General features: G+C 43.1%; 1 protein-coding gene across 5 annotated transcripts in view; it reads left to right on the top strand.

The window, feature by feature from the left end:
• The first annotated feature begins 1,100 nt into the window (after nt 1–1,100).
• AUTS2 (activator of transcription and developmental regulator AUTS2) overlaps nt 1,101–25,212 on the top strand; it is a 1,102,591-nt gene continuing 1,078,479 nt past the window's right edge. For 2 of the 5 annotated variants that reach the window (XM_079796033.1, XM_079796031.1), the window contains exon 1: nt 1,102–2,604. In XM_079796033.1, the coding sequence (XP_079652159.1) occupies nt 2,302–2,604 (303 nt within the window). In that variant the 5' untranslated portion in view covers nt 1,102–2,301. Of the gene's footprint in view, nt 2,605–25,212 lie in introns of all 5 variants that reach the window. The other 3 variants (XM_079796032.1, XM_079796030.1, XM_079796034.1) reach the window with 2 other exon arrangements.

The following is a 25,212-nucleotide window of genomic DNA, read 5'->3' as shown; positions in this document are numbered from 1 at the left end:
TAGTACAACTTTTTGTAAGAGCTACATTGCGGCGACAGGAGAGGCAGTGATAGGAAAAGCCTGAAACACCCTCTCCTTACCCATATTAAAGGCGGGGACGGTGTTTAGCCGGTCTAAGGGTCCGGGTCCGGGCGGTGCGGCCCCTCCAGCCCCGCCCCCTCGCCCGCCGAGACTGCCTGAGGTTCAAGTTCGGCCCCGGCCTCCAGCTGCTGCTCCGAAGCCGCCGGCGCGTCCAAAAAGCCGGGGTTTGAAGGCGGCGAGGAGGGTCCAGAGGTCATCATGGTGCGGGGTCACTCGGGCACGCGTGGTGCTACCACGTGGAAGAAAAGTTTCCAACTCTGCCTGTGGGGCCTCCCAGTGCCCTCCAGTGGAGCAGAGGTCTGCGCCTGGGCACCCGCTCCCCTGCCAGTCGCCTCCAGTCGCGACCCCTCCCAGGGAAGCCCCCTTGCGTCCCTTCTCAGAAATCCCTCCTTCCCTCACGGCGCAGGTCGCCCAGGGAGAATACTTTGGGGGCCTCCCGAGAAGGCGGCCGGGGAGCCCCCGGAGGGCCTGCGGTAGGGGGTCGAGAGACAAGTGTTCCGCGGAGGGTGCGGGGGTGGAGGCGCGGGACTGGGCGCCCGAAGTAGACTGGGGACAGTGGCCCACACGCACCCCCAGTGCGACCGGCGGGATCATTGCATGGCTCCCACACCCCTCGCGCGCTAACTTCGTGGGGCCACAGCCGACCCCACGCAGGTGGCCCCCTCCCTACCCACCCCCATCCCACCTTCGCTGCCCACTCCCCGCTCCCCTCCGCCCCCAGTGCGCAGGCCCGGCCGCCCCAGCGCGCATGCCCTGGGCTCGGGAGCGCGGCCAGCCCGCAGCCTTTAGCTTTCTACACACTCTACAACTGGGGAGGGGGCGGGGGCGGAGGGAGCCCAGCGGGCCACGTGACCAGCCGGCCGGGGCCGCGGGGGCGGGAGCGCGCGCCGAGCCAGGCGCGGGGAGGGCGGGTGCGCGGGTGCGCGCGGGCGGGCGGGTGCGGGGCTGGGCTGAGGCGGGCGGCGGCGGCGGCGGCGGCGGCGGTGGGCCGGCCGCGGAGGGGGAGGAGCGGGCGCTGAGCGAGGCGGGCGGGCGGGCGGAGGATGGGGCTGTGCCCGTGCTCCCGCTGCAGCCGCCCGGGGACACGCTGTGCACCCTCCGGCTCGGGGCTCTCGCGGCGGCGGCAGCGTTAGCCGCACGGCGAGAGCGGCGTTCCCAGCGCTTCCTGACCGCGTTGCTCCCTCCGGCTGGGCGAAGCGAAGAGGCAGCGGCGGCGGCACACCGGTGTCTCTCCCGCTGGAGATTTCTTTCTGCTTTCCTCGTCGACAGACTCACCCCCTCCCTTTTTTGAGGAAGGGTGACCTCTTCTCTGGGACTGGAAAAAAAAAATTTTTTTTTTTTGAGGACGGGGGTGGGTGGCAGCGTCAGGGTCTGCTTCTTCTCTTCTTTCAGCTCCCCCTCCTCCCCCTCCAAGACCGAAAAGCAAACCCCACAACTGCTCCAGCATCCTCCTTCCCTTCCTCCACCTCCCTCTCTCCACCTCTGCCAGTTTCGCTCTCTCCTCTCCTAATTATTTCATTATTATGCTTCCCTCTCTGGGGGGTCTCATCCCTCTCAGGTCGCCGGGAAGCCCTGGCCTCCCCTGGATGCATTTCTTAAAAATTTGGGAGCCTGGGAGTGAGTTTTCTCCGAGGCGTGTGTGAGAGGCGGCGGGGGTGTTTTCCTTGTGCGAGGGGCGGGTGAAGTTCATTGCCCCCACTTTCCCGCGACCTTTTCGGACCCGGTTTTGACTCGGGGGCGGGGGGGGGGGCGGTCGTATTTGGGGACCGGGGGGCGCGGCGGAGAATGGCCGCGGGGAGGGCTCCCCGGAGCCTCCCAGTCTCTTGATCAAAGCATTCCGCTATTCTGATTTATTGCCTGCTTGGTGAGTTATTTTTTTCCTCTAAAGGAGACCTGTGTGTTCAGCCATTACTTTGCTCGGCGCCGCTCGCAGGAATCTCCGACCCTCGGTGCCGCGGGCAGCCCCGCACTTGGGCTTCTCGCCTCTCGCCCGCGCCCCCGTCCCTCCTCCCTCTCTCCGCCCCTTCCCCCTTTTCTTTCTCCTCTCTTTCTTTCCCCTCTCTCCCTTCTTTCGGCCGCCGTCTCCCCCGCGCCCTCCTCGGGGCGGAGGGAAGCCGAGAAGGGGGGGAGGGAGGGGTTGGTGTCAATTTTTTTGTGTGGCCGCGGCTGGAGCCTGTGGCGGGCGGGCGGCGAGCGGGGAGACCCCGGCGCGGCAGAGCCATGGATGGCCCGACGCGGGGCCATGGACTCCGCAAAAAGCGGCGGTCGCGGTCGCAGCGAGACCGGGAGAGGCGCTCCCGGGGTGGGCTGGGGGCCGGAGCGGCTGGCGGCGCCGGCCGGACCCGGGCGCCCTCGCTCGCCTCGTCGTCGGGCTCCGACAAGGAAGACAATGGGAAGCCCCCGTCCTCCGCCCCGTCCCGGCCCAGACCCCCGCGGAGGAAGCGGAGAGAGTCCACCTCGGCCGAAGAGGACATCATTGATGGATTTGCCATGACCAGCTTTGTCACTTTTGAAGCGCTGGAGGTAAGGGGGATCCCCTCCCCCTGGTTTTCCTTTATGCACGACCCCATTTCGCCGTGCCCGGCTCTGTAGCTTCACGCACTGTGCTCTGGCCGGTCTGTCTGTCTAGGCTGAGCTCTTATTGTTGTGGGGGGAGAACCGGGGGCGCGGACAGACAGGCAGCAGGAGGGGATCGCAGAGCCCTGCCTGGTCTCCTGGTTTCCTCGTTTTCGCTCGCCTTTCCCCTGCGCCCCCCTCCCCGCGCCCCCTCCGCGGCAGATGGGCATGGAGAAAGGGGTTCAGGCATCACAACAATGCGCCCCCCTCCACGGATAGCTCTGCCCCTACTCCTTCCTCCTCTCCCTCCCCAATCATGGCTTCTTAGCTGGTGGAAGTCTCTTTGCTGGGTTTGGGGCGCCTGTGGACGGGTCTCTGTGTGCTTTCTACGGAGCCATCTGTGCTTGTGTGTGTGTGTGTGTCTGTGTAGTGTATACCTTTCCTGGGTGTCCTCGGAGCTGGAGACTAATGGTGTTTTGTGGTTCCTCTGTCCCCTCTCCCTGCCTTTTTTTTTCTTCTGGTGAAGCTGGGGAAGGGGGCGTTTTCTCCTGGTTGGGAGAAAGGAGGGAGGAGGGGAGAGCAGAGAGGAAAGGATGGAATATCTTTCTGTATTCCCCATGGGGCTCTGTTACAGAAAGGGTTAATTATAATATTTGTGCACATATATATGCACATGGGTGTATATGAGCGATTTGGTTAAAGGACAGAAAAAGGTACACCAGGGACGACTGGTGGGAGGAAAGAATAAAATCCTAGCTGGTATCTGAAGGGCTTGACACCCAATTGTCCCTCTCCCTTTCCTTATTATTATTATTTTCTTTTTTTTGTGTGTGTGTTTTCTTTTCTCTCTTTTTTTCTTTCTGATTGGCTTTGTGTGTATATATAAGTCTTTATTCCTTGGGTACCTGCAGTGTTGATTTCCAAACGCACATTTTGCTGCCCTCTAACCAGCTTCTGGGGAAGAGGGTGGGTAGTTAGAGGTAGACTGTCCAGGGGTCAGGGGGAAACTGTCTCTACCTGGAAGAATCCGATTTGGTGCTGGTATGGGTCATTGGTCTCTATAAATGTAACCCCTTTTTCCCTCCCCCCTGCCTTGCTTTCCCCACCCCCAACACACCACACACACAGGAGGCTTTGAGATTCTGCAGAGTTGGTCCGGCTTTGCTTAAGGACAAAATCAAGATAGTTGGTTTCTAGCCTTTCCTGCACTTGGCATGGTTAGAGGTTCCTGAAGGAAACTTTTTTTCCTTTCCCTTTGATTTTGTGCTGTTATTATGGTATTATTTGAGATGATCAAATGCAAGCTTAGTTAATGACAGCTTAAATCTCACATGCAGTAACTGTACAGGTTGAGATTGCTGGTTCTCTGTGTGTGTTTGGGTGTCAGGTTTAATATATTTTTAAACGGAAGCCTTCCTTTGGGGTTGTTTTTTTTCTATTTGAACTGCTTTTTGGTTGGGCTGCTGGTGGTGATGGTGGTGGTGGATGGTGGCCAGTGGTTGGGGAGGAAGGGAGGGTGGTTGGTGGTATTGGTGACCATAGATTTTGATGTCAGTGACTGAATCTGTTACCCTTTGGTTCTAGAACCGGTGCTTTATTGGCTAAAATGGATTGTGCACAATCGTTTTGAGTGTTGAGGCTCACCACTTATTAGGATAATTCTAACTGTGGCTTCAACTTTGCCAAGGTGGGAGGGTACTGTACAGTGTGACCTCTTTCTCTCTGTTTCTCTGTTGATTTAAAATAGGAATTGACATAGCAGCATGTATGCTAATAGGAAATGCTGCCTAGAATTTGGTTCATGATTGCTATCTGTGGTTAGTTTAGGACAGTACTTGTAAAATCTAGTTACAAGTGGTTCTGCTTTTTGTATGGTTATCCTGGGCTGCCCCGTGTCCCCTCTCAGTAAGCAAGAGGGGTCTGTAGTTTCCCATGAACATTTTTGAAGGCCAAATAGAAATAGGTATAACTTACGCAGTAGTTTTTAAAATCATTTTTGCTTTTGATAAATATTTGCCTGGGCTTGTGATGTGTATATCTATTCATTTGGCATTTGAGAGAAAATGTGCCCTTCTAGTTTCTTTTAGGCTTGAAAACCTTTTAATTTTTAAGAAGACCAAGTTCAAAGTGTACCGTTAACACCATTACCTTTCTTGCTGTGATTATCTTTTTTTTCTGCTACTTTTCTTAATTCAAAATCCAGGTTACTTTGGTTAGCTGAATATTATGCTACCTTAATATCTAAATACTATTTACACATCTGTGTGTGAGTCTAAATGGTCTAACATTTAAAAAAGTTTTCTTAAAACTTTATAGAAAATTTAAACATATACAGAAGTAGAGAGAACAGTTTGATAAAACCCAATGTACCCAACACCCAGGTCACCAACTGCCAGCTCATGTCTCATCTTGTTTCATCTGTATCCCATCTACTCAATCTCCCCTCCTAGATTTGATATGAGAAATATGTAAATATTTCTGTATGTACCTGGAAATGGTAATGATTTTAAAAAACACCAAAACCCCCACAGTACCATTATCACACCTAAGTAAACAAGTTTCCTAATATCATCAAATATCCTGTCAGTGGTGTTCACATGTAAAAGATCCAGCTTTTGTAGGAAAGCTGTAAATTTTTCAGATTAAAAACAAAGTGGGGAATAAAAATAATGTATGTTTGGTTCTGTAGATTTGTTTGCTGCACATTTGTATCCAGGCTGGATGGTCAAACATACGTGTGTAGTGATCATGAAGATAAAACCTATGTATGTACTCATTTTGGAAGATTTACTCAGCTATCACCATAAAATGTGAGGGCTTATTAGGAAACAGGCAACTAAGCTATGAACTTGGATAGAAATGTATGTGACAGAATTATTATAGATGCTAAGGGTACCCTAAATATGCATTATTTTTTGTATGCCTTGTGTTTAGAAATGAAAACAGTTGTCACCATGTAACTTGAGGCTGCTGCTAGTGTTGTGATAAGAAACCAGAAATATTGGCTTAATACAGGTAGGCTTGTATCTTATGCCAGTTCAGAGCAATAGCTGGCAAACTGGAGTAGCATACTTTGGATGTTAATGGATGGACAAATTGATTTTTGACTCCCTCTTTAAAATAGAGGCTCCTGACTCAAAATGAAATGTGCTGATATAAGTTGTTCCGGTCCAACTCTGCCTTTACTAATGCTGGAGCAAAAGTAAGAAACTTGCCTAACAAAAACCAGCATTTTTATGCTGATTATTTTTTCACTGTTGGATATTTAAGATGATGAAAGCTTTGGGAGTAGTTGAGAAGCCCACACTTCATAGGTAGTAAAACTGGCCGAGGTAGTTTCATATTCTGCAGGGACACTTGTCTTGAGTAATTGCACCCTGAAGTTCAAGTATGTGATTGTGAAGAGTCTCATGATAGAAGATAAGAGGGTAGGTGAGGAGGCTAAAGTTGATCATGGTGTTCTTTTCATTAGGCATTTGAGAAACGGAATTACCATTTATTTGGATATGGTGTTGTTTATTTGGATATTCTTTGAAGAACAGGTTGAGAGTGATTATCCCCAGATGTCATGCCTCATTAAAAAAAAAAAAGTGGCTTCTAACAAAGGAAGGAGAATGGAAATGTTGGGGTTCCAGTACTGTCAGTGTTCCATGATATACCAGATAATATTGCTGTCCTGTTCTTATTTGGGTTTCTTTTTGTGTAGTCTCAATTAGCCATGTGAGTACTGCAGCTAAAATTTTGACTTCGCAAAATCATTATTTTTTTCACCCTCCCTCCTCTGTTGTGCACTGGATTTTCGATGCAGCCTTCTTTTGTACAACTGACCAAGGGAAGCAAAGATGAAATGGGTGGGAGTAGCAGACAGGAGGCCAGTGGGAGCTCCGCAGGCTTGTAAAAACTAAGGAAGACTCATTTCTGGTGGGTATAGGATCAAACCAAGAATTTCACGTGGTCTTCAGTTCCTAGCTCTGTTTCAGGGTGTCCCCTGAAACACTACACCTGGATAGCACAAATAGGCTGTACAGAAGTTGTTGTACTTATAGTATACCATGTTAATAGGCTTTAATAATTTATTATGGTCAAATCTCATTTATTCAGTTGTTTTTTTAAAAAAACATTAATTATGTTCCTCATATCAGTCAGCAAATATTTATGGAGTGCCTGATATGTGCAAGGTATTAGAAAGAGTACAAAGAAACCTAAAATATATGTGGCATCTTGAAGGAGTGTACAGTTTAATTGCTGACAAGTCCTGCACCTACAACATTTTAAAATAGGCACTTGGATGCCTAATACCAACTACGTGCAATAGGCTTTCAGAGAATGGGATAGTGAGTGCCGTTGGCTAAAGTATTTGAGAAGGCTTCATGGAGAAGATGGGACCTAAAAGGTTGAATGATTTGGATAGATAGAGAAGCAATGTGGGAATGAAAGCATTCTAAGAAGAGGGAATAGTGAAGAAGGTGCAGGAAAAAGAGTGAGAAGATGCTATTTGATTAGGGCTTGGGGGCAAGGAAGGCCTGGTAGAAATAAGTCCAACATTATGGAAGTAAAGAGTGCTTGTTAGGGAGTCAGGAGACTAGTGGAGAAATATTCCAGGCTTGGCTGTCCTACCTGGTTGAGTCACTTTCGGAAGTTACTCTCTAAAAGTATCATTTCCAAAATCCATTAGTTGAGAGGTTTAGACTAGTTTTAGAGCAAAGGTGCTCATGCTTGGCTGGGAACACAGCTTTGCCAGGTGTTCAGAGTTTGTGTTTTAGAACAGAAAAATGTGATCGGCTGTCAAATAGTTTTGGAACTTGATGGACTAGACAAAATTCAAGGGGTGACTTATGTCAGAATTAAGTCTTTTATTACGTGAAATGCGAGTTTTGAATATCAGAGAAGGCCATGTGATGTGCCTTATTTCCTAAATTTATTTGACCACAGGACACTTTTATTGTTGGCATTAGAATCCATAATCTGGTATGGGAGATACTGGGAAAGATCTGATAGATCCCTTCCAGGATTTTGGTGATCTCTGAGTTTAGGGAGAGTGGGCCCATGATAGACTACTTGGCAAACCAGGCACAGAAGTTTGAAGTTGCAGCGGAGGAGGCTGCTGCTTAAGTGGGAGTGGTAAGGGGAGTGCAAGGTGTAAATAATGATGATTAGTTCATTTGTCCTCCTGCTCTCTTTTCCTGCCTGGTGTCAGCCCTTTCATTGATTGTTGGCAACCCCACCATGAAGTAAGAATTGGTCAGTGATTTTCATTAATAGCACTTTCAGTGTGATAGCAGCCCAATGCTCATGCCACCAAGCTGCCTCTAGTGTTATACCCTGTCTTCTTAGTCCCTTCTAGTGTATTGCTGCTTTTTAAGCAAGCGGGAAAGAAGGTTGGATGAGAAAGGAGGTTGGCACTGACCTTAAAATAAAGGTTTCTTTGGCTCGTTTATGTATGAAGTGCTAGTTCAACAAAGGTCAGAACCTTTCTGCTGTTTCTCAGCTAGGGAGAGCTGTGGAGATATGTTTTGTTTTTCACTTTTTATCTTGGGAAGTTTAGAATGGAATTGCAAGGTAAATGGGTCAGTTCCTCCTGCATTTCACTTCTGAAAATGTGCATAGCTTTAAGATCTGAGGAGTTCTAAGTGGTGAGAAAGTTTGCAGAAATGGAAGAGTGTGAATACTGTGCTTGGTTATGAATTCAAATATTTTACTGTGTGTACTGAATTTCAGTATTTTACTGCACAGAGGTCACTTCAGAAGTATTGGTGTGAGATGAGGTCAAAGATTGTGATATGATGATTCCACACAGTTTGTGTTAGCTGTTGAGATTAACGACTTCAGCTCTTTTTTTGGAAGTAGAGAGGATATAAATCAGGGGTCCTCAAACTTTTTAAACAGGGCCTCAGACCGTTGGAGGGCCGGACTATAGTTTAAAAAAAACTATGAACAAATTTCTATGCACACTGCACATATCTTATTTTGAAGTAAAAAAACAAAACGGCAAAAACACCCGCATGTGCCCCACGGGGCCATAGTTTGAGGACGCCTGATATAAATGAACCAGTAAATTGAAAAAATGAATCACAAAGTTAGTGATTAGCTTTTCATCCTTTCTGAGAGTGTTCTCTAGCTTTCACAGTTGGAAAAGGGTTAAAAAAAATTAGAGCAAAACTAGAGCATACTTCGTTAAAAAAAAAAAGGAGCATTGAGAATGACAAAGAGATTCTGAGATGCAACAGTTCTATATACTGTAAAAAAATAGTGATTATTTAGTTTTAGAGAATAATAGGATTAGAAATAAGGTCCCTATGCTGAGAAAAATCATAATTGAGGCCAGCAGTTAAGTAATTTAGGTTTCAATGGCTACAAGATTTAGAAGCCTTTTGGACAGAATGCCGGTAGCACTTTTTTTTTTTTTTAAATCCTCACAGGAGGATATTTTTCCATTGAGTTTTGGAGTGGAAGGGAGGGAGGAATGGGATGAGGAGAAGGAGGGTGAGGAGGAGACAGCTATCCATATTGTTGCCTTCCTCATGAGCCCTGACCTGGGCCAGGGATTGAGCCTGAAACCCAGGCATGTGCCCTTGACCAGGAATCAAAGCCAGGACCCTTCAGTCCATGGGCCGATGAGGGCCACTGGGAAAACTGGCTAGGGCCTGAAGCACTTTTTGATGGACTGTGTGTGTGTGTGTGTGTGTGTGTCCACATGTAGAGAGTGGAGGACAGTGGGTTAGTGGTTTTACATTTTATTTTACCCTTATGCTGTATGTAGTCTAATATACTAACTTTGTGAAAGTGCCTCATAGTGTGTTTTGTTTGTTTTTTTCTCTTCAAGAAACAACACTTTCAGGGTCAGGATTAAACCCAATATTCTGCAGATAGAGGAAAAAGAAGATGGTAACAAGATAGCTGCCATTCATTTGGTAAACGTCTGAAAAAATCAGGGAGATTTGAAAACTCAGAAAATTGAAGTTTGGAAGAGCAAGATAGGAATTAATTTGGTGGAGAGGTTCAAAATAGTTCAGGGACATTGTTAGTTGGGTCAGAACTGTTTTTCTTATATAATCTGTACCTATTCCATAGATGAATGCCAATTTTTTTTTCTAGAAGATGGCAAAGAATTTAAACCTGTGACACCCTAAGTTTGTTTTCCTTCTTCAAAATCTTAGCTGTGATCTTCCTTCATTTCTTCTCATAAGTCTGGAGCGTAAGGGGTATATAGTCAGTAGGTATCATTGTAAGGTCCAAAGAATGGGTCCTGTTTATGCTGTTAGTAATTGAGGAGGGGAGAAGTGTCCTGTGGCCAAATAAATTTAGGAAATAAGGCACTTAGTATGGTTTTCTTTGCCTAGGAAGAGACCAGACAAGTGCAGGCTGCTGTGTGTCAGTCCTCTGCAGGTCTCTGATTCCATCCTTTGCAAGTGGACCTGTAGCCTGAAATTGTTGGTTTTGCTGCCTTCTTTGCAGGTGTATATTTCACATATTAGTGTAAATGGCAGTCTCATCTCAGAATCCAGTTAGATTCCCCACCCACCCACCCACTGCCTGCCTGCCTCCTTCCTTCTTTCCCTCCCTCCCAACTGTACTCCCCTCTTCCCCTCTCTCTTCCTTTACTGAGGTAGATCTATCAAAATTGTTAATGCACTTAATAGAAGGTAATAGATTTAGGAAGTTGTGAATGAAATGTGGAAATTCAAACATTTCAAATTTCCATTGTTTGAACTTTGACAGTCTGAGGGAGGGACTGATGTTAGTCAATTGCTTGCCACAATTTTCTGGGCTGTTACAGCTCATCATTCTGATTTCCCATTTATATCCAAACCTCTAGTTAGGATTTGCCTGACAAATGACACAAATTGCCAAATTACATACAAATATTTTTTTACTTTACTGTCACTTTTGCCTTGCCACTATACCTCAAGGTGTGCCATACCTCCTTGGTACCTTCAGAGTCCTGGAAAAATCCATGTGTGGTAAAATGGAGGCGTAAGAAAAGAGGGGAAAGCCCACAGTTTGTAAGTAATGGAAAATGGCTAATGTAGGTTGGGATTCATTTTTGGCAGAAAGTCTTCAAATTGCAGGTACTGTGTGATTGCTATTAACTGAAGCATTTTGAAATGGCCTGGGTGAGATTCAGAAGCATAGCCTGTGAAGACAAATTGTGACTCTTGGTATTATGGCTGAAATCTGATACTTTCTGACTGCAGTAACATTCTGAATCTGGGACAGGATTTAAGTCAATTCCCGGATCAAGTTGTGATGGGACCTGAGGGATGTCGTTTTCTTTGTTGTCCCCATACTTGCCCTACACTGCAGCACCATACCAACCTACCAACCTCATTTAAGGTTTCTACAAAGTTTCTGATGGCAGTGATATTTCAGAGCTTGAAACGAGGCATTAAAAGAGTCTAGTATTGCAGTTATTCCTCAAGAGTTGTACTGAAGTAGACTTTTTGTTTTTGTTAGATAGGGTCTCTGTTCACTTATACTTGCTGGATAAATGTTGTTCAGTGAATAGTTTTCTATAGTTAAAAACTAAATAGGAAAAAAAAACTAAGAGAATGAGGATGTAGATGAAACAATAGATGAATATTAGATTATCACTTGTTTTTCAGCCACATACTGGAAATTCCACTCTTTCTCTCTGCAAGTGTTCAGTTGGCAAAGTAATGAAGGTCCAGGATTTTGCTGTTCTAAAATGATTTTATGTAATTCAAGTGAAGTTATAGTTTTACTGCAGCAGAAGGGGAAACATGCATTTGTTATGTTTTGCTGCTGTTACTGTTATTGCATTGCTGTGTATTGTAGTTTTCTCCTTTCTCATTTCTTATCAGGTAATCAGTTTGATTACTTGTGAAATTACAATGTTGAGCTTAGTGTGCAGAGCATCTTTAGGAGGAGTTTATCTTAAAAGTTAGGACTCAGCTTTTTCAGAGCAGTCTTTTGATCCATTTTACTCGGTCAGTGTTGGCCAGTGTACTTTTATAAACACAGATGATGTCTTTAGTGATGTACTTATGCCTCTATTTTTGCAAATGAAAACAGCCCAGAGGGGTTAATTGACCTGCTCAAGAATACACCGGGAGTTAGAGACTCTCACTGTTATCCCATGAAACTAGGAGACTGTCTGCTTCTCATTAGTACTAAGATTTCCCAGTACTAAAAGAAGACTCATTTTTCATAGTAAGATTCTCTTGGTGCATTTGATCCAATTTACAAAAATTCCATTTACACCAATTTTGTCAACATACTTGTCCATGGTGTAAGGAGAGATAGGCCAGCATTTTAAATGGGAGTCAGCCTCTCTGATTGAAGTTCAACTCCAACATCCTGGTTTAACAACTCCATTAATGACATCAAGCACTGATCTAAAGATTACTCAGCCCCTTTGTCAGTAATTTGGAAATGATGGAAGGAGGTTTTTTTAAAAAACAAAAGTAATACTACAAATGAGAATGAGCACCCATGATTGTAAAGCTTCCAATTTTTCTAAGAATTTTAACACCCCACCCAGACCCCACTTCCCAGAATGAGGATATAGAAGAAAAAAATATTAGGGTGATGATATGAGGATTTCTCATCCTTGAATGTGCAATGGAAAGATAAAATAACTATTTGGATATAAAATGACAAAATTTTAACATGATTTTTTGGATGAAATATTTTCTTCAGCCTGGCAATTCAGAGAAACTCAGAGCAACTTAAGTTTAGTAGCAGGACATATGGAAGAAGTGAACTTTGGAGTATGGTGGAGTTGAAGACTCAATCAGACTTTTCTTCTGCAGCAGAAAAGACTCAGACCATTAAATAAATCCACATGGTGTATTGGCTAAGCCATCTTGCATCTTTATGGCTGAACCAGAAAACATATAATAACTGTTTGTCATGTGTATGTTTTTATAGTCATTCATATAATGAAAAGAAGTTTTCATGAGATTGTAATAACATCTCAAGATGGATATAATTAAAACAGAAGCAGATTGACACCCCAAATTAAATGCAAACCATAAAACATGATACCTGAGCATTGTGCTTTACATTTTTGCTGCAGGGGGCAGTCAGCCAGATATGCAAATAAAGACATTGATGAATTTCTCGGGGTGTGTATGTGGTTGTAGAGAACCCAACTATTTTATTAATCTTTCATCAAGCCTTGTTTAGATTTGCAGCAGCATTGGAATGTATTAATTTGGCAGACCAAATAGCTTAGGACCAGAAAGTAGGAAATAATAAAGGGAAGGACATGATTGATATACTCTGTTATAAATAACACATGCAACTGACAAAGGGGCTGAGTAATCTTTAGATCTGTGCTTGATGTCATTAATGGAGTTGTTAAACCAGGATGTTTGAGTTGAACTTCAGAGAGGCTGCCTCCCATTTAAAATGCAGGCCTATCTCTCCTTACACCATGGACAGGTATGTTGACAAAATTGGTGTAAATGGAATTTTTGTAAATTGGATCAAATGCACCAAGAGAATCTTACTGTGAAAAATGAGTCTTCTTCTTTTCCTGTGTTTTTTTTTTTTTTTAAATCAAATATAGTACTCTTCCTCTTTGCAGGGAAGTTGGGATTTTGGTAGAGTGGGTCTAAGCTGGACATTGCTTTTCCCAAAACATTTTTCTGCATGTGTTCTCTGTGCTCCTGGAAGAAAGTGACTGTGAGATTTGCATTTTCTGTTCAGGTTGCATACCTCACTTGGTCTATGCTTCCAGGAATAATTGGTGGTGATTTGAATAAGCCCGCATCATTCAGATTTCAGAGGTTGGTTTTCAAGTGCGTGCTAAGGAGGGCTTTCGGCTATGCATGTGGAATATGATTTCCATATCTGTTCCATTGGGGAGTCCAGGCATGTCATAACCACTTTAGAGTCATAATTGTACAGAGACACCCTAGCTATAATTTTTCTATATGACAGTTCAGTTTTAAAATTGTAAAGATGCCAAATGCAGGGCTGTATTGTTATTAGGGAAGTCGGTGACATCTGTTATATCTTGTTAACCAGGGGAGGAAAATGCTTTAATCAAAACAGCTAATTATGTCCTCTCAATTGATGAAAGATCTTTTGCTAAATTTTTGGAATTGGCCTTAATGGAAGAAGCTGGCTTCTACAGGAACCGTGAAGTATATTTACTCTTTTTATTTGAAAAATACTTATTGTTAACCATCGTGACATAAGGGTGTTATAATTTTGTCAGATTGCTCTTACACTACGAGTGGGAAGAGATGTTTTCAGAAGTTGTCTGAGCCAGCATGAAGTTTTTGTTTTTTGTCCTCCCTCTCACCCGCACAGCATATGAGGCCCCAGAGGGAGTTTGTATTTCCAGATGTGAGCCTAGGAGGATGATATATGGTGGCTCAGAGCCACCTGGGGAGAGAGCAAATGATAATTACAGGTGAGAGGCACGGGGATAATTCAGCCTGTGTGCTGGGAGGTGCGATTTCACACCTGAATGTTGAAACCTGCTGTGTTAGACAGTTGTGTTGTTTTAAAATTACTTTTGTTAGTCTAATATAGAAATGGGTCAGATTGTTCCAGGTCACCTTCAGTTGAAGGACTATAATTGTTTTTAAAATATTGGAGTATAATATGATTACAGAAATACTTATTGTTTTTTAAAAAAGTAGTTTCATATGATACCTGAAAGTGTAAAAAACTGTGTTTTCAACTTAGCATATCTACACCGCTTCTAGCTCTCTTGATCACTTTTTAAAATTTGTGTAATATTTTGGCACTATGTCTTTCCACTTTGAATCATTCAGACTTCAAAACCTATCCAGTAACGCGCTCCTTTTATCTATATTTCAACCAAGAATTAATTTTATCTGCACATGTTCCCAAAATCACAGATGCTGATGATGTTGATAATATCAAAGTAAAATTTATTGATATTCTTAATGCTGGGATATGGAGTAGATCAGAGAAATTATTTATTTCTTAGCTTTCAGAGTATTTTATCTTTCTAAAATGATTTTCCTGTGGATTGATATCTTGGGGCCAGCCTAAAGGAGTTTTTGAAATGTTGACCATGACACAGTGTACTCTGTGTTTTACTTGGGATCTGGTGGGAAGCTCAAGAGCTATCACATGCTCTGTAATGGCTTGTTGTGTGTCTGGTACATGCTCTTGGTCTGTTATATGCTCTGTAATGGCTTATTGTGTGTCACTTGAGAGTATGACTGGAACCTTGAAAAAGCCAGTTTTCTTCCTGTATTTCCAATGTATTGTTTTATTTCCCTCTGTTCTCTACCTTTAGTCTCTCTGCCTTTGAGGGTTCTCAGAATTGTTGCTTCCTTTGCTCAGTAATCCATTCATAATAGATGCTAGATCATACTGAATAGTTATTTGCTTCTCTCGACATCTTTACCTTAAAGATTCCTGTTGACAAATGGTGCATTATTTTCTGTTATTTAGAGTTGAATTATTTCCTCAAAAATTCCTGGAAAAGACGTTTTTGAAAAGGGAGCTACTGTGTATTGAGAACTTACTCTGTTCCAGGTATTGTGCTCAGAATTTTGTATTCATTAGAGCACCCAAGCGATATTCCTGTTTTATGGTTGAAGACGCTGAAGCTCAGAGAGGTTAAGTCAGCTTGCCCAAAGTCAGTACAAGAGAGGCAGGAAATGCAGCACAGTTTATAACCCGACCTGAAAGCTTGTGCTCCTCATCCCTTTCCACTCTTCTTTTTAATATAGACTCATTTTGTGAGAGAGTCCCAAATGGGTCTCTGGTAGACCACATTTGTTCTTTGTTGCTGCTGAAAATTGTCTTGGTTAAAAGGGATTTTTTAAGGTTTTTATAATAGGCTTTAGGGAGGGGAAAGTACCTCATCTTTTGGTAAGTTCTTTATTTTCTTTTTAAAAGGTGGAGCTTACATAGGTGGCTGCCACTCCTATAGCACATCTGTAGCTTATTTATTGTTGGTTTTTCTGTTTCTTTCACTGCTTTTCCCTGTATTGAAATCTGACCTTTTCCCAGGTCACATTACTCAGGTAGATTTTTAAGCCTTTGTCAAAGACAAGGGTTCAGGCTCCTAATATTGAGGGTTATGTTTGTCAGTTCCTATTCTAAACCCTTTCACATACGCAATCTTACGGATTTTTTTACAGCAGCCCCTTGCAACAGAAGTGTAAAATTGGAGAAAGGACTGGCACCCCCTCAACAGGTCACTGTGGGTATAAGCTTATTTTTTACTGTAGATTCCTAAGTATTTTTTGAACTATTCTATGAAGTGGCATTTCTCTTGGCAGTCTATTCCACATAAAACAGATCTCTTTACTACTTTTTTTTTTGTTCTTTAGCTAGTAGATTCTTTATTTTTCCTAGTGAAAGACCATACTAAATAGTTATTTGCTTCTCTCGATATCTTTACCTTAAAGATTCCTGTTGACAAATGGTGCATTATTTTGTTATTGTTTCCTTTTATTATACATCGCACATTTGCAAATTGTTCTTCCTTCCCTCCCCGCCCCCCCACTTCACCCTGTAGAGGTTTGTTTATGCTGCAAAGAGTATGCTAACGAATCAGATTGTTAGATTTGCTTCTTACGGAAATCCAAACTGTGTTTAGAGTACTATACATACTTGAGAAGCCCCTTCCTCCTCTCTTCTGGGCCAAGATGGACCTCCACACAGTTCATCCTCTAGGACTTGGCTGATGACCATCCCTTGAGGAGTAGTAACACACACACACACACACACACACACACACACACACACACACACACAGAATGAGTGCCTTCATTGGGCCTGAAATTTCCAAAGATTTCTGTGAATATGAAGATCAATCAAATTAAACACTTCTCTGAAAAGTCTCTCTTTTTAAAGAGAATAGGCAGTTTCTTGGAATCATCATGCTCTGAGACCTGTAGTCTTGCTCCTCTCTCTACAACTACTTCAAGGGACACAGATATCCTTTTGCTCAACCAAAATAGAAATATAGTAGATTTCAGTTTTTATCCAAGTTTGTGATCATAGGGGTGACCTCAGTCAAAGCATGTCTTTAGAAATTTAACTATTACTATAGAAATCTAGTGTAATAGGAACCACACCTTTAAGTCCGGGGTTTTAAAAGGGATTTCTGAAGCCTGAATATGATATATTTATAAAATATGAGTTTTGTATTACCTCTAGGGCCTGTCTCAGATTGTAAATACTTAGGTAGGAACTGTGTATTTTTAACTTTTCCTTGTGTTGTTCCTTACCCCTCAGAGGTTTGTAATACCCCTGCTGTGATGTTTTCAATTACGGAAACAGTGTGAAGAGGACTGGTGGAGATGTGTGTTACTTTCACTTCAGGGCAGTGGGTGCCCTCTGTTTACTGTTTACAAATGAAGGTTTCTTTAACATTCTTGTAGATTTCTACATCTGCTGCCCATATTTCATCGGTACTCTTACTTCATTTAGTATAGTTTACCGGGATTAAGGACAGAGGAATACTAGTATATATGCTCAGGCTGATTTGGAAATTACATTGTTGAAATACAGCCCATATGGTCATTGTAAAATGGTTAGTACTGCATATAATTGCCTTCCCAATGATGTGCTTTGTCATTACTTCCATCTTCCAAGAAGCACTCCTGTAGCATGCTGACAGCAAAGGCGTCGTTAGAAAGCGTATGGACATGCAAAGGCATTAAATTGTCTTTAGTTTAAGGATTGGATTTACTGTATTAGAGGATGGGTCACCATGCTTTCAGTCCATAACTCTTGCTATAAGTTCAGCACTGCTAGACTGGATGATAAAGATTTGCAAAAATCCTATATACTTGTTTGTTGAGTATGTTTCGTATCTTCCCTGCAGTTTTGAGGAGGTCTTTTAGCTGTGCATAAGACCTCATCACATTATTGTAGCCAATAGACTTCTCTGGGGTGTTTCTTCCAACTGTTCATGCCCTGTGCAGAGTTCTTCTCTAGGATTCTCTCAATCTCTGTTTTTCTGAATGTAAGCCCAAAGCAGGCTATGTCAGGAAGTCATTCAGGTGTAAAAAGGGAGTAAATATTGTAGTCAGGAACCCACTGGTTGGCTGCCATATTTCCAAAATTTATATGCTCCATTATATAACATCTGTCTCCACGTGGTTCCTAAGTACATCCATCATCCTTCTTCCTTACTCCCTTAGAAGTGGTGAGGTTTTGCAGCCCAGAGGCTCAGTGGTAGGTCCCAGAGGCCCAGGAACCACATGACAAGGCATGAAAGAGACACCCTTCCAGCTGCCTTATGGAAGTTGGATCTTCTCCCCCACCCCCATCCAGAGATGCCTTCTATTTGGTTGTAGATATGGATTTGGGGAAGCAACAGTTTTGGGACATGGTATGCTTTAAATTTCCAGGGAACTTTATGCAGCTGCCAGTGAATAGTAAGTGAAATTACAGAATGGAAAGTCATTCATCACATTTAATGTTTCTCTTTGGAGTCTAACAGAAATAACATTAACTTGGAGACTTCCTGAGCAAGAAATGACCTTGGAAAAATTTTGGGCAGTGGGTTTTTGAGGTACCTCAGGGACATTGACTCAGCTATGGGGAGGCCCTGTCCTCATTCAACCAGAGTACCACCATTACCTGTTTTATATATTAGGGTAAGTTTTTATTCGGAAAGAAAAAGGTATCTTTTTCTTTTATTTAGGAAATCTCAATCGCTTCTATGGCAGGCACTGTTGTAGGCACAGGGGCTGCAGTAGTGAATAAGAGAAATAGATATCTGTTCTAATGGAGTTTATATTCTAGCAGGGGTGGGAGACATACTGTAAATCATAAACAAATACATACTATGTTGGGTGATGATGAGTTTTTTTTTTAAAGCAGGGTACAGATATGATAGTGGGAATGTAATGTATATGCATACATGCAATTTTTATTTTATTTTCTATTTGCAAGTTTATTCATCATCTCGACACAAATCATGACAGCAGTGTGAGATGTCTCTCTCTCCTCTTTAGCATATGTGCAATTTTATAGATGTTCATCTAGGTGAGGCCTCTCCGAGAAGGTGATATTTGAGCAGAAAACCTAGGAAGTGAGAAATCAAGAAATGTGGTGAGTGGGGGGCAGAGCATTCAAGGAAGGGAAGAGTAAGTGTGAAGGCTTTGAGGAAGGAGTGGCTGGTTGTGTGAGAAACTGTAGGAGGCAATGGGGGATAGAAGAGAGCAACCCAGCGAGGAGGAGAGAGGGGCAGAGATGGGGAGGGCCTGTAGGAACTTTGACTTTTAAACCCCAGCAATTTGAGAAATTTAAAAGCAGCTGAAAACAACTGTCCAAAGCCCTTATTTCCCTAAGATCACCCAGCTTAAAACAAGACTTACATGTTACCTCACTGCCGTCATTCCAGGCATCAGGAGACAGATTTGGTCTCCTCTGCCATTTATGGATATGGCTCTCCCATAAGACATGTTTCAAGAATATACAGGATTATAATGCTCAGTAACCATGAATTGGGGACTAGCTCTGTTCTTTAGTGCCATAAGACACCACCATTTGGGTAATAATTTTAATGACAAAAACAACAACAGTTATAATGGTTAACATTTATCAAGGACTCATTGCATATGGTAGTCATTGTACCCAAAGCATTGTCACATTTAGCCCTTACGATACCTTGTGAAGTAGGTAACATTTTTATTATCATTTTAGAGATGAGGAAACTGAGGTTCAGAGAAATTAAATAATTTTCCTATGGTCATGTAACTAGAAAATGGTTGACTCAGGATTTGAGCCCAGGCTGTCTGATGTCAGGATCTGCACTGTCTCCTGATGAAGAGGAGTGGGGTGAGCTTATGCCTGGATAAACTTTCATTGGAATATGCTCTCCCCAACCCCATTTTAAGTTGGTTTTAGAGCTGAGCCTAGGGAGTATTTCTGTCATGTCATAACCCACTTCTGTGTCTGCAAATGTTTGATTATATAAAGGTTTTCGCAGACAGTCTGGCTCAGCCCTGGCAACGGCTGATTTTAGGTGGATTGCTGGTTAAGCAGATACCTTTTGGTCTTTCCGAACTAAGTTTGACTGGAACATTTTTCAAGACCTGTGCTGTGGAGTGTTATTACAGAATTCAGGCCAGGGTTTTCAAGTCAGCAGATCTAATTAAATTGGTTTTGATCCCCCGCCCCCACCTCCAGTGAAGAAAAAGCCACCGACACCACAGTGCCTGTACTCCTTAAGAATCTGAAATCATCTTGTGCTTTTGAGGACCAATGTATGATGAACTTGCTTTAGATATATTTGTGTAAAAATGTGAGTGTATGTGTACATAGGACTATGAAATACTTTGTGAATATGGAATAATGTAAAACGTAACATAACCAACACCCATGGACCTACCACCAGTTTTTAACAAACCATAGCACTTTACCATGCTTTTCTTAAAACTGGGTTATTTTTAGTGTGTGCTCTGAAGAGGAAGCGAATCAACTGTTAAGCTTTAGAGCAGGGGATGCTCAAACTTGGCTGCACAACAGAATTGCCTGGGGAACTTAAAAAAAAAAAGTCCCCCTACCCATGGGAGGGTGGAGGAAGCCCCCACTCCATCACCAGAATTTCTAAACACTCCCAGGGGATTCTGTTGTGCAGTCAGGGCAGAGACTGTGCCTGGAGGAGGGTGTGCAGTTTTTCTTCAGCTGCCCAGGGAGCTGTACTCAAAAGCCTTTTGGAGACCAGGAATGAGGCTTTAGAGAGACGACTGAGAAATTCAGAAGGGTTGGGAGCTCCTGTTGAAAGTGTTAGGGATGAGCTGACAGTTATAAAATTATCTTAAAAGTCAGGGGACACAGGGTTTCATTTCAAAATCCTGGAGTCACTTGCATTTGGAAGGCTCTGAGCTGTTAGATGGCAGTTGATAAAGCTGTGGCCAGAGTCACAGCTTTATCAGTAAGGTATGGGGTAAGATGTACAGGAAGATGTGCCCTCTCACCAGAGTGGCCAGTTCTCTCTGTGGATACATCCAAGGCCATGACATCTTTCATAAGTACTGCCAACTTTCGATTATGCGGGTAGCCTCACCTGGAGCACCCATACTCCTTCCACCCAGTCATCCATTCAGTAAATGGTTCCTGAGTTTCTTCTGTGTTCGAGGCACTGTTCTAGGCACGGGGTTAAACAGAACTCTTGGTTTCAAGGAATGGCATTGGTGGGGCAGGGATGCTGTTACATTCTGGTGTCACATTGTTCTTTGGTGTCTCTAACAGAAAAGATGTGGTGAAACTGTAATCTTACCCTTGAAAAGCTCTAGGGGAACCATTTGGCAGGTGGGAAGTGTTTTTTTTTGCCTAATTTGTCTTAAATTAAGTGCTTGATTCTGAGGATTTCAATTACAAATGCTTTCATGAATATATTTCTTTAAGAGGTTAAGTGATGGGACATTGAAAGTTGCAGGGATTTTTGGAATTAGTTGAATTTTATTTTATTAGTTATCAGCTTAACATGATGAGAATGAAATAGATATATAGCTTCAAGTTTAGGGAAGATGCTAGAGAAATAATGATATTTTCCTTCTGCTCATAAATTTGAGGGAAAGGAAGGCAGAAGGGGAAGTTTATTTCTAGGGCTCTACACTAGGTCAGGCTATCAGGTTACTTTCACTGGGAAGACTTAATCAGAAGTGAAACTTAAATCTGTCAGAGTCCGACACAGCAGTCAGGGAATTGGGCACTGATGAATACCATTGGATCCCTGAATAGAGGGAGTGCATTAGAGACAATGTTTGCAGTCAGTCAATAAAATGGATTCGTGGGGGAGAAAATGGAAAGTTTGAGGGGAAAAATACTGAAAAATAAATCTTAAAGCTTTTGGGTTAAATAGAGGAAGAAAATAGTGGTTGATAAGATTTCCTTGTTGGATGATCATCTTCATCAGGCATGGTTTTTGGTCAAAGAGGGAAAAATAAATCCCATGGTGTAAAAAATTCTTTTTACCTGTGTGCTCTTTAAAAAGAATCATCCTATATAATAATCCTATATAATAAAGAGGTAATATGCAAATTGACCATCACACCTTCACAAAGATGGCTGCCTACGACCAGGTCGGCAGGGGTGTTAGTGAGGGATGACCAAACGACTGAACAAGCAGGCTGCGTGGGGCGACCAGGCCGGCGGGGGTTGGAGGAGGCTGTGAGTGGGGGGCAGTTGGGGGCAACCTGGCTGGCAGAGGAGGCAGTAAGAGGTGACCAGGCTGGCAGGAGGGGGCAGCTAGGGGTGACCAGGCTGGCGGGAGGGTGCAGTTGGGGGTGACCAGGCCAGCAGGGGGGGCAGTTGAGGGCAATTAGGCAGGCAGGGGGGGCAGTTGAGGGTTACCAGGCTGGTGGGTGGGGGCAGTTGGGGGTGACCTGGCTGGCAGTGGGGGGCAGTTAGGGGTGACCAGGCTGGCGGGGGGGGGGCTGTTAGGGGCTATTAGGCTGGCTTGCAGAGGCAGTGAGGGGCGATCAGGCTGGCCGGGGGGGGGGGAGGGGTGGGCGCAGGCAGTTAGGGGCGACCAGGCAGGCACGCAAGTAAGCAATTAGGCACCAGTGGTCCAGGGATCGGGCCTAAACTGGCAGTCGGACATCCCCTGAGGGGTCCCGGATTGGAGAGGGTGCAGGCTGGGCTGAGGGGACCCCCCCCTTGCACCCCCCCCATGCACGAATTTTGTGCACCAGGCCTCTAGTCCATAAAGCAAGTGTATATTGTTTTATCAGCCTTTGGATTTCAAACATGGATTTTGATGCCAGGGTGTCAAAAGGGTGGGTGGGAAATGAGATTTTTTTTGTCATTGTTTTTCAAAGGATGAGAACACTTTCTTTTTCCAGCTTAGGTTTTCTTGGTGGGTTTTGAAATCTGTGGTTCCTCAGGGACTGTGTGTGCAGATGAATAGAGTCCAGTACTTGTGTACCCGCCCAAATCGACAGGTTTAGGAGTAAGGACAGAGTCTTTTCTGAGGGGTCATAGAAATGAAGATTGCACCAAAACTCATGTAGAGTTATAATATCTGTTTCTTTCTCCTTTGATTAGAAAAGATATAAAAATACTTAATTCTTTGTCAACTTTGTCAGCTCAGTGTTGATGCATTTGGTAATGAGAACTAACATTAATGTAGTCCTAGCTATGTGCCAGGTACTATTTTAATTGCTTAAATCAATTTGCGTAATCCTCAGACAGTGTTCCTGTGAGATAGGTACTGATCCCCATTTTGTAGGAGAGGGGACAGCTGCAGAGTTCATACCCAAGGTCACACAGCATGTGAGTGGTGGAGCCCATACATTCTGGCTTCAGAGCCTGACATGAACCACTGCATCATAGAACTAAATAAATACTTAAGAATTTTATTGTGATATAGTTTTAATGGGGCTTTCATACCTTTCTTAATCCCTCCCCCCTTCTATGGTGATAACACACCCCTTAGGCTGTCACCTTATTATAGCTGAGAAAACAGAGATCTAGAAAGTTATGTTATATAACTGTGCTGTATAACCTAGTGAGAGTTAGTGGTAGGACAACCCAGGTTTCCTAATATATAGGTCGCTGCTTTTCCCACTGCACTGTATTGCTTCCATTAAAACATTTTAACTGAACTAAAAATTTATAAATTTAATTTGTGTCACTCCTGTGGATGAACTAAATTAAAATAGCTAGCTTCTGAGTAATTTTGCCCTAGGGAGGAGGTGGTAGGTATTTAAGAAACTAACATTGCTTGCCTCTGGGGTTATCTGACCTACTCTTGAGGACGTGTTTCTAGTCTTGGGTAGGCTCACTTAGAAGTGGAAAGTATTTAGAGGAAATACAAGAGCTATCCACAGACTTAAGTTTTGCATGATCTGAAGATTCATGAAAAGGCAAGTGTGCCTGTCTGCTTGCCTTCTTCCCTCTTTCCTTTCCTTCCTTTTTTTTTTTTTTTTTAAGATTGTGTCCCACTCAAGGTTAAAGTTTAAAAAGACCCAAATGAGGAAGGAAAAAAAACCCAAACAGGACTGAATGCAAACCTTCTTTAGCAACGTTTTCTCATCCAGCAAATAAGATTTTAAACAAGGGTGGGAACAACCTTGATTTTTGGTGTTTGGCTTTTTGTTTTTGTTTGTTTTTTCTTTTGGTCCTGTGATTCCTTTTGTTGTAACCTCTTTCCTTGGCTAATGCTTTGTTTAAAAACAAGTGCTCTGGTATTCTAAAACAAATTATCCAGCGGGCTCCCTGATTGTGCTTTCAGATAAAAGACCCCAGGGTAGTGCTCTCTCTGTCTTTGAATTGAAGTTGCCTGTGCACACCCCAGAGCAGAATTCAGTTTACTGTGGAGCTTCCCACCCTGTTTTATGTGGTTATCGGAAGCTACAGAATATAAATTTGAAAGGGGAAATGTGGATTGGACTTAACCCTCCAAAGCCCCTAGTGGGAAGCTGATCTGTGATGGGCAGTAGAGTTTTGTCTCAGGTTTGAAACTGTGGGCTCCAGTTTGTCTTTGTGTTTTTAGCTAAATGACTTTGGTCATGTCATTGGCCTCTAAAAATCTAGACTCTCAATGACACAATAATTATAATTAGAATAGTGATAGGCTTCCAGACTGCTGGGGAAAAGCACATGTTGAGATTTTTGCCAATGTCTCTGAATGTCATGTAGCCACAGATGAGTAATTTGATTCCAGTTTGTATTCTTAAATTTGCTGGATAGAGGTACCCAGTAGGAGTAGTTTATTGATTATATTACATATTGTAATTGTGGGAAAAATATTTATGAAATACTTAACCAAGTTTTGTGTGTGTGTGTGTGTGTGTGTGTGTGTGTGTGAGAGAGAGAGAGAGAGAGAGAGAGAGAGAGAGAGAGAGAGAACCATTTTAGTTGTTAAAGCTGCAAACCTTTTCTCAATAATAACACTTTGACACCCATGTTGGTTATGGAGAATCTGGACTGGATGGTTTCAGATTGTTGGGAATCACAAGTTCTTGTGCAGTGGTTTCCGAGCCCAGTTTTATATTTCCACCTCCAGGCTAGCTTGTTAAACTTACAGGTTTCCAGCCCTCTCCCCATCTACTAACAGTTAACGGCTGTGTGGCTCTGGTACATTAGATTTTTAAATAGGCTGCCAAGGAGGTTTTTTGTTTGTTTTATTAGAGCAAACCCCTGTGCAGAAATTTTAGAACCACAGTTTAATGTAATTAATTTATCTGCTACCAAACCCTTTCTGAAACTAAAACATTCATGCATATATGGTTTTAAAACCTCACATATTGTGATATAGACCATATCCTGAGATAAGTGTAGTGTACAGGTCACCCAAGTCACAAGGACCAACATTGCAAAGATATTTGGTTTTTATTACATTCCTCAAAATTCCTCTTCTACCCTCCTCAAATCCCAAGAAATTGGGACTGTAAGTAAAAGTTAATAAAACAGTGTAATAAGGTACAAGTGTAAAAAGCATTCTGCTTTTCTGTGCTAGGTATTTTTTAATCATTCTTACTTTTTTGGTGATGCTAAGTTTGTATTGTTTACCTATGTTTTGAGTCAGCCTTAAATCAGTTCCTGTCAGTGATGTCTATTAATGCTCACAGCATATATCAAGATTAAGCTCTAAAATCTATCTTTTCTGCAATCTAATTCACTGAAAATAGTCTCATGATAGTTTTG

The sequence above is a fragment of the Cnephaeus nilssonii genome (assembly GCF_951640355.1).
Source record: "Cnephaeus nilssonii genome assembly, chromosome: 2".
Taxonomy (NCBI): Eukaryota; Metazoa; Chordata; class Mammalia; order Chiroptera; family Vespertilionidae; genus Cnephaeus; species Cnephaeus nilssonii.
Note: the sequence above shows the minus strand (reverse complement) of the source record. Positions and strands in the feature narration are given on the sequence as shown.